The sequence below is a fragment of the Cebus imitator genome, unplaced genomic scaffold, assembly GCF_001604975.1.
Source record: "Cebus imitator isolate Cc_AM_T3 unplaced genomic scaffold, Cebus_imitator-1.0 Scaffold79, whole genome shotgun sequence".
NCBI classification, from domain to species: domain Eukaryota; kingdom Metazoa; phylum Chordata; class Mammalia; order Primates; family Cebidae; genus Cebus; species Cebus imitator.
The window spans coordinates 2,001,553-2,010,031 of record NW_016107394.1 but is presented as its reverse complement, the minus strand read 5'-3'; the positions used below and the strand labels follow the sequence as shown (position 1 = coordinate 2,010,031).

The 8,479-nt window shown below is 49.8% G+C and overlaps 2 protein-coding genes across 9 annotated transcripts in view; one reads left to right on the top strand and one right to left on the bottom strand.

Moving 5' to 3' along the window:
- Positions 1-2,461: 2,461 nt before the first annotated feature.
- ANAPC15 (anaphase promoting complex subunit 15) lies at positions 2,462-5,672 on the top strand. Of its 8 annotated transcripts, none has more exons than XM_017532901.2 (6): positions 2,462-2,596; positions 3,774-3,858; positions 3,983-4,107; positions 4,639-4,698; positions 5,026-5,163; positions 5,311-5,672. In XM_017532901.2, the coding sequence occupies exons 3-6, from the start codon at positions 3,988-3,990 to the stop codon at positions 5,368-5,370; spliced, it is 378 nt and encodes a 125-aa protein (XP_017388390.1). In that variant the 5' UTR covers positions 2,462-2,596; positions 3,774-3,858; positions 3,983-3,987; the 3' UTR covers positions 5,371-5,672. The 8 variants fall into 8 exon arrangements, with proteins under 8 accessions (XP_017388390.1, XP_017388391.1, XP_017388393.1 ...); XM_017532902.2 differs by having other exon boundaries at positions 3,978-4,107; XM_017532904.2 differs by having other exon boundaries at positions 2,464-2,596; positions 5,323-5,672.
- LOC108307518 (transmembrane O-methyltransferase) overlaps positions 4,104-8,479 on the bottom strand; it is a 5,804-nt gene continuing 1,428 nt past the window's right edge. The window contains exons 2-3 of the mRNA XM_017532892.2: positions 7,173-7,369; positions 4,104-6,674 (exon numbers count right to left, since the gene is read on the bottom strand). Of these exons, the coding sequence (XP_017388381.1) occupies positions 6,354-6,674; positions 7,173-7,369 (518 nt within the window). The 3' untranslated portion in view covers positions 4,104-6,353. The remainder of the gene's footprint in view (positions 6,675-7,172; positions 7,370-8,479) is intronic.

Genomic DNA, 8,479 nt, shown 5'->3' with positions numbered 1-8,479 from the left:
GTAGAGACGGGGTTTCACCATGTTGACCAGGATGGTCTCGATCTCTTGACCTCGTGATCCACCCGCCTCGGCCTCCCACAGTGCTGGGATTACAGGCTTGAGCCACCGCGCCCGGCCAGGATTTCTTGATTTCTATTGAGAAATCCCCATCCTGCCCTTGCTTTCTGTTCCTAGGCCCTGGTTTGTATAAAACACAAATAAGGCATAGGTAAAAATCTAAGAACAGAAAGGGCCAAGCTAAGGGAATCCCTTCTAGGGATTTACATCAGAGCTGGTGACATAGTTAAGATATTATGTTAGAGAACGTGGAAGCTTGTGAATGAGGAGACATCTACCTGGGGTCCCCAGCAAGTCAGCAATAAGACAAAGGTGAGACCCAAGATGTTCGGCCCCTATCCCACGCACTCCATATAGGGCCACCAAAGACCTTCCCTATCTGGGTCCCCTATCATTCTTTCTCATCTCTTTCCATTCCATACATCTAGTTCTACCTAGATTCTCAATGTTCTCCAAACATGCCCTTGAATGAAATATGCCTCTTTGTGCACACTCTTTTCCCACTTATCTACCAGTGGGCTTAACGTCTACTCATCCCTCAAGGCCCACTGAAATGTTTTCTTTTCTGGAACAAAAGTCTAAACTTAGTTTGTCCAGAACCCAATTATCTCTCCTTTCTCTATGTCCTCTATGTTCTCTACATTGATTTTAACATTTATTACCCTCCTCTATAATTGTCTCTAATTATCTTAGTTCTCACTATACTCTATTTTTCTCCTGGGCAGGAATTATTTCTACTTCCCTTTTGTCCCCAGGGCCTAGAAAGGTGTCCGGCGCTCAGCTGGCACTCAATAAATATCACCAACTAACCAGTTGTCATGACTTACTGATCCTGGCTGATGACCTTGAAAAGAAACTCTGTTACTAGGGAATTTCCAGCAGGCAGAGTTATCAAGAAGGACAGGGGCAAATGGTGCCTGAGGTAGGAATCCTGTAAGAAAAAGATGCCATAGGACACTATGCTCAAGGCCATTATAGGCCCTCTGCACTTGTATTCTCTCTCCCTGAAATGCTCTTCCCCAAATATCAGAAGGCTCTCTCCTCCTTCAGACCTTTACTCAGAAGCCACCTTCCCAGTGACTTCCGTGGCCCCCCAATCTAAAATAAAATACCTCCCTTGCAAACAGTTTATTTCCACTTATCAGATTTATTTTTCTCCTCAGTATTTACTAAAATCTTAAAACTACATATTTTAATTATCTATGTTCTTTATTGTTTACATCTCTCAGAATGAAGGCTGCATGAAAAGAGGAACTTTTTTGATCTGTTTTGTTTACTACTGTATACCCGCTACTAAGAATAGTGATAGACATATACTAAGGCACTCAATAGGTATTTGTTGAATGAATGAAAAAGGTAGTCATTTCCAAGAGGTAAAGTTTACTCTTTAATGAAAAATTTTATAAGAAGCAGTGCTACTTGGCAATATAATCACATTCAGTATGCACAGTACACGACCTCTTGAACAATTCTTATCCAGTCTTCACATCAGCCCAGGATAAGAGGTAGGCTGGGGAGAGATTATGAGGCTGGTTGATGAAGAAACTGAGTCCAGAAAGAGGAAAAGGACTTCCCCAAACCCACATATCTGGCCAGGATAGTACTGGAACTGTGGATGCCTGCTAGCCCTGGAAGAGGCTGGTAAGTGATGGAGCTTAATAGGAATTGGGTTTGAAGGATCTCTGTTGCCAGAAAGCATGAGTATTTCTAAAGGGGAAGCTGAGTCAGAGGTTACTAGAACAGAGGCGTCAGCAAAGGAATGGGAGAGGTGAAAAGGCTGACCTCTAAGGGATCCTGGCCCAGGCCTGAGGGAAGCTGATTCCCCCAGCAGCAGAATGCTGTGCCTGAGGCTGTCATTCAAGTCTGTACATAATCTCCAGTATCAGAGAGAACTCAACAGGCAACCTTAAGAGAACAGTGAGTTCACTGCAAGTCTGCAGGGTTTGGCTTCCCGCGACTGTGAGGTCTTCCAGGGCAGCGACCATATTCATAGATTTATCCCCAGTTTCTAGGAGAGCCTGGAATATAGTAATAGTTGAACTCAAATATTTTGTTCAGAGCAAAAATTAAAGAAGAATGAATGTGCTCAAATGGAAAACTGAAGCTGAGAGAGCACAGACAGGAGGGGCGTAACATCAACCAGCGATTCTGGGGTAGAAACAGATTAGTTTTCCTGGGATGCAGTAGGGCAAACGGCCCTCGTACTAAGAAGTTGCTATCAGTTCTTCAGAAGGGGTTAACAAGCAAAAGGCGTCTGGGAACAAAGGGACGGGTTAAATCGAGCTGTCGGGGCGGGGCCAGGATGGAGAGGCCGATTGGCTGAGACTCAAGGCGGGGCAGATAGGCGCGGCACAATTCCTTCCCTAACAATAAGGCTAAGGTATGTCAACGTCACATCCGGTTTAGTGGGCGGGAGCGGGGAAAAACAAAAGGAGACGAAGGACGCATGCGTTTGGTGAGTCCCGGATTCTGGTGGGTTCTTCCGCTCAGGCTGGGTGAAGCGCTTCCGGGTCGCCGCTGGCGGTCGCCTCCCCGCGCGGTAAGTACAGAAGGAAGGCTGCGGCAGTCTCCTTGCCCCTTCATTCCTTCTTACCCCAGAGAAACCCATTTCCTTTGACCCGACTCTTCTGGAGCTCCATATTCAGAGTCCTTAACCCGTAAAGATCTCCAGCTCATTGGCTGCTTCCTCGAGACTAAGCCCCACCCCGTCACACAAGATCCGTCATTCATTGGTGCCACTTCCTGTCACCCAGGATTTCTTTCAGCTAATTGGTCCTACACAGGCCCCGCTTTTTTAGCGTTTAGCAACCCTATAAGGCCAAATTTCTGTCTGAGTCCCGCCCCTACTTTCTTTCTGTTGGTCAACTGCATGGTCATTATCGTAATAAGCAAAGAATGGGCGGTGGCTTTGCGGCGGTGGGTTGGGCTTTCGGAGCCAAAAACTCTGGCCTGTCAGTACTTCTTGGACAAGAGGGTGTTTGCCCTTGTGCCTATTACGAGGGTTGGAAAGCTGAGATGCAGGGAAGGGCAGCGGCTGGCCCTGGATCGGTCAGATAAATTAGGACAAAAGCAGGATCAGGCATCGATTCTTTTCTCCTGCTTATCTCTAACGCCGGCCTGGATCCCTTTCACCGGGGAATTCTAAGCCCCGACTCACTGTGTGACCTAAAGCCAGTCTCTGCCTGTCGCTGGGCCTCAGTTTGCCTGTCCTCAGTTTAATTCAGATTATCTGGCACTCCTGGTCGGCTCTTTTAGCCCTTCAAACAAAGCTGATTGTACTCTTATATGTTAGTTCATCCATTCAGTCTTCCATCTACTTACTTATCTACTTATTCATGCCTCCTAGAATGTCTTACTGAACCCTGCTTGCATATGCTTACAATCCCCCCACCCCGACATTTGGCTGTGATTCATTAGAGAGGTGGTTAGTGTCCTAAATTTTTGACACTGGGTAGGTGTGGTATAGACCATCATAAAGGGGCAAAAAAAGCAGGTTTTAGTGTATAGAAGAGGTAGGGATAATTTCAGTAGAACCCTGCTACCTCTAATTTTGTATAATTTCATAATGCCAGTCTGCATTCTGGATTTCTATTCCTACACTTGACTCCCATTCCCCTCCCTCCTTGAACAGCCTGCAAACAGCTTTATCCATTATTTACTTAATTATCAGAATAACTTTTGAGAGTGGTATAATTGTTATTATCCCCATTTTACAGATGAAGACACTGAGGCCCAGAGAGGTTAAGTGACTCAGCCAAGGTCAAAGAGCTAGTAAGTGGTGGAGCCAGGACTCAAACCCAGGTCTGTCTGATTCCTAGTGGGGAGGGCTGCTTCCCTGGTATCTTCTACCCTATCCCTAAATCAAATTACAACCAAATAAAAATGAAAACAAAACACATTCACTTGACCCTTTCCCTCAGTCTAGGAGCCATGTCCACTTTGTTCCCCTCACTCTTCCCTCGTGTGACTGAGACACTGTGGTTTAATCTGGATCGACCCTGTGTGGAAGAGACAGAGCTGCAGCAGCAGGAACAGCAGCATCAGGCCTGGGTGAGTGAGCACCTAGCACAGCACAGAGACCCCCTTCAGTGGGCCATGACCGAGCCTTACTGTGGAGATCTGCCCAGGAAGAGCTTTCGCCCTGAGCTGGGAATAATCAGTCTGGGAGCCAGGGAGCCAAGGTTTTCATCTTGTAGTACCCTAATTTACAGGGGGACCATGGGACTTCTGGGCCAGATTAGAGCTCAGGCTGCTCACACTCAGCCCAAGCTCTTTTCCCTAAAGCATAGGAAATAATTTTGACTATTAATTGAGGATCTAGTAGATGACACTTTCTAGGCTGGTAAGTCTCTCACTTCATCCTCAACATAATTATATGAGAAAACCAAGGCTCCGAAAGTTTAATTATTTGGATCAAGTTCATAAATGGCAGATGACAAGAAAGAGATTGAATCTTCCTAAGAACTGGGAGGAAGCTTCTCCCCGACACGTGTAGGTCTTCTGGGTAGAATGGGCCAGTCCTATGCCCCTGACCTGCCCTACTTGGGCTTTGGCCTTGTTCCTCCATGCCTTTGCCCACAGCTCCAAAGCATCGCAGAGAAAGACAACAACCTGGTTCCTATTGGCAAGCCAGCATCAGAGGTGAGTGGCTCCAGCAGGTGGGGCCTTTGTGGGTCCCAGGGTGGATCGCGGGTCTGCTCTAATTCTGAATATCCTGTCTCTGACCTAGAGCAGTTGTGGTTCTCAGATCTGGGTGAAGGCCGAAAAGGGGAGATAGAAGGGGTGGGCACTGGGCCTAGCACTAAGGTCCTGCAGAACATGCACCAGCCTGCTAGATTCAAGGAGGGCAGGGTTGGGGAGTGGGGGTGGGGGTCATTCATTGGCCCTAGAGAGAGGCTTCAAGTGGGTCAATTCTTGAACTGGTTCACACAGGCCTGTAGGGCTTACAGGCTTTCATCTGTCCACCAGCACTATGATGACGAGGAGGAAGAAGATGATGAAGACGATGAGGATAGTGAAGAAGACTCAGAGGATGATGAGGACATGCAGGACATGGACGAGATGAATGACTACAATGAGTCACCTGATGATGGAGAGGTCAATGAGGTAGACAAGGGGTATAGGGGAGGGCCTCTGTTCCTGGGCCCCTGCTTCTGACCTGATTGATGGCCAAGGGGTACAGAAACCCTGGATCCAGCCAGGGGCAGGATCTGGGGCTGAGGCTGGCTGAGGCTCCTCCCCACCCACACCCAGCCTCCTCTCCAGGTGGACATGGAAGGCAACGAACAGGATCAGGACCAGTGGATGATCTAGGTAGACAAGGCAGGGTGGCCTCAGGGAGATTCCAGGCCAGCCCAACCTACCCTGCATCCCAACCCCCAACCCCTGCCCACAGAACCAGCTGATGGCCCCAGTGCCTGAAAGTGCCCTTGGGTACCTCCTCAGTTGCTGCCAGGATCTGGTGTCCTTGGCCCCTCCCAGGCCATCAGTCTGCACTTGAAATCCCCAGGGCCTGAGCCCCACTTCACCTTCCTGGCCAGTACCTCATCCCTTGGTTGCCAGGTCTGGTTTCTTTCTAAGTTTCTTTAATAAAGACAAAGGAGTGATTTTTCCCCATGTCTATTCCCTGTTTGTTGGTGGGGCCCAGAGGAGTCCAGCATCTTCTCTTGGGCTTTGGGGAAAGGGCACTCAAGGGGTATCAGGCAAACCTAATTGGCTATGTGGGCCTGGGTTGGGGAAGGCCAGGGCATTCCTGGCCCTGGGCCCAGGGTTCTGTACCATTTCGTCTGTCCCAGTGTGTATCCAGCTATTCCTGCAGGGCCTCTGACTCACTGTCTTCCGCTTCCTGTGATCCCACCCAGCATGGCATGGGTTGAGGACGAGAGGCTTTCTGAGGCCAAGTGCTAGAAGGCCCTTGGAGCTCTCCCAGCCAACTTCCTTAGTGTTAAATCTAAGAGAGAAGATTACATCTCAGAGCAAGGCAAGGATTCCCTTGGAGTCACTCAGCAAATCAGTGACAGAGCTGGGTTGGGAGCTCAGGCTTCTTGCTGTCAGTCCATGGTTCTCTCTGGAAAGAGGGGGCCTAGTGAGACCAAGCAATCTGATAGAAGTTGACACTTCAGGTCAGTGTAGAGGCTGAAAGGGGTCAGAGGTGGAAAGAGAGCCTCCCCAGCCCTAAACTCAGCATGTGTCAGGGCCCAAACAGGAAAGGGAGGGGATATTCTGAGGTCCTTGCTTGGGTGGGGGTGGGAATGGGAGTGGGAGTGGACATCAGTAAGTACCCCTGGGCCTGGACCTCAGCCTGGTCCAGCATAGGTGAGCTGAGCTATGCCATCCTTAATAGCAGGGAAGTCTGGAAGGCCAGTGTGGTGGAGGCGGCAGCGGTAATGGCCACAGCTCTTAGCATATTGCAAGAAGCGGGGTGCACCAGGGAAGAGCACATGGTCAGCCAGCACAGTGGCACCTGCTGGCAGTAGAGCATGGGCTTCCAGCAGTTGCAGGTCCCTCAGGTAACATCGTGGCCGGTGTGCCAGGAGCACCAGGTCTGCTCGATTCAGCTGATGCTGGGTACGTAAGCACGGGATCACCTCCTCTGAGCTGCCCACGATGAGCTCCACCTGTAGGGGTAGGAGGAGCTGGACGTGAGGGCTGGGGGAATTGTTCTCTCACTGGAGACCCCACCAAGATCTGGCTTACTTCATGCCAGGTCCTGGTTTAGCTCCCCACGAGTGTTCTCACATTTCCTCTGACCTCAGACCCCAAGAAGTCAGGATCAGTACTGTGATTTCCATTCTGCCTGTGAAGAAGCTGAGGTTTGGAGGATACATGCTTTGCTCAATGTCACATAGCTAAGAAGAGGCAGAGCAAGAGTTGGACTCAAATTTGCTGGGTTCCAGAGACCTTCCTTTTAGCTGTTTCTTTTGTCATCCAGCAGAAAATAATGTGCAGATGACTTGGGACAGGAGAGCAGGAGCTCACACACCATCCAGCATCACAGTCCCCAGAGTGGAGCTGCTTCCTTCTCCTTAGATGAGAGTCCCTCACAAGGGATGCCTGGCTAGGGCAAGGCCTGGGGTGACAGAGAAGAGATCTGGTTGGGGAGATGGGAGGCTGACCGTTCGCTCATCAAAGCCGGCCAGGCGGATGAGTTTTTCAGCCACTGCTGCCGTGCGTGGGTCCCGCTCCACAGTGAGAAGGCGACCCCCAGGGGGCAGGGCTCGGGCAATAAGCAGGGTAGAGTATCCACAGTAGGTTCCCAATTCCAGCACACAAGCAGGGGCCTTCTCCTCCACCAGCCGCATCAGGATCTGACCTATGAGGGGAGATGGCTGTTGCAGAAGACATGGGAGATGGATGCAGGGCCCCTGATAGAAAGAGATCTCAAATGCCCGCCTGCCTCACTGAAGCTCTCAACCAGCTGAGGTCTCATCTGTCCCTTGTACCATAGCCCCAGCTGCCCTCCTGGTCCCCCCGTCTCCTCTAGTGTAGTCTTCACACCAGCCCTGAAATCTTTCCAACAAATCTGACCGTATTACTCTTTGACTCCAGTGAGCTGAAGGCCTTTGGGATTGAACTTGGGATCCTCAGCCTGGCATTCAGAACCTTGGACCTTATCCTATCCTACCTTTCCAGGTTCATCTCTCAGTACTTCCCACCTATGGCCTGTATCACAGCCATTCCAAACAACTGTGCCCAAAATCCATCATGCTGTCTCATTGCTTCTTGCCACATTTGTGTATGTGGCTGGCTTTTCCCTTCCCACCCCCATCTCCATTTGCCTGGCCAACTCAAAACTAATCCTTCCAGACTCAGTTCAAATGTTGCTTTCTCTAGGAGGTCCCAGGCAGAAACAACCACCCTATCTTTCAGATTTATGAAAAGTCTCCGTTAGAATTTGTAGTTTCATTCCCCTTTTATTGCTTATTGAATATATTTGTGATCTTAGAATTGGATGAATTTCTGTTTTTTTTGTTGTTGTTGTTTTTTAGACTGGGTCTTGCTCTGTTGCCCAGGCTGGAGTGCAGTAGTGTGATCACGGCTCACTGCTGCCTCGACCACCCAGGCTCAGGCAATCCTCCCACCTGAGCCTGCCAAGTAGCTGGGATCACAGTTGCTCACCACCACACGCAGCTAATTTTTAAAATTTTTTTGTAGAAATGGGGGTCTCGGGCCGGGCGTGGTGGCTCACACCTGTAATCCCAGCACTTTGGGAGGCCGAGGTGGGTGGATCACAAGGTCAAGAGATTGGGACCATCCTGGTCAACATGGTGAAACCCCGTCTCTACTAAATACAAAAAATTAGCTGGGCATGGCGGCACGTGCCTGTAATCCCAGCTACTCAGGAGGCTGAGGCAGGAGAATTGCCTGAACCCAGGAGGCGGAGGTTGCGGTGAGCAGAGATCGCGCCATCGCACTCTAGCCT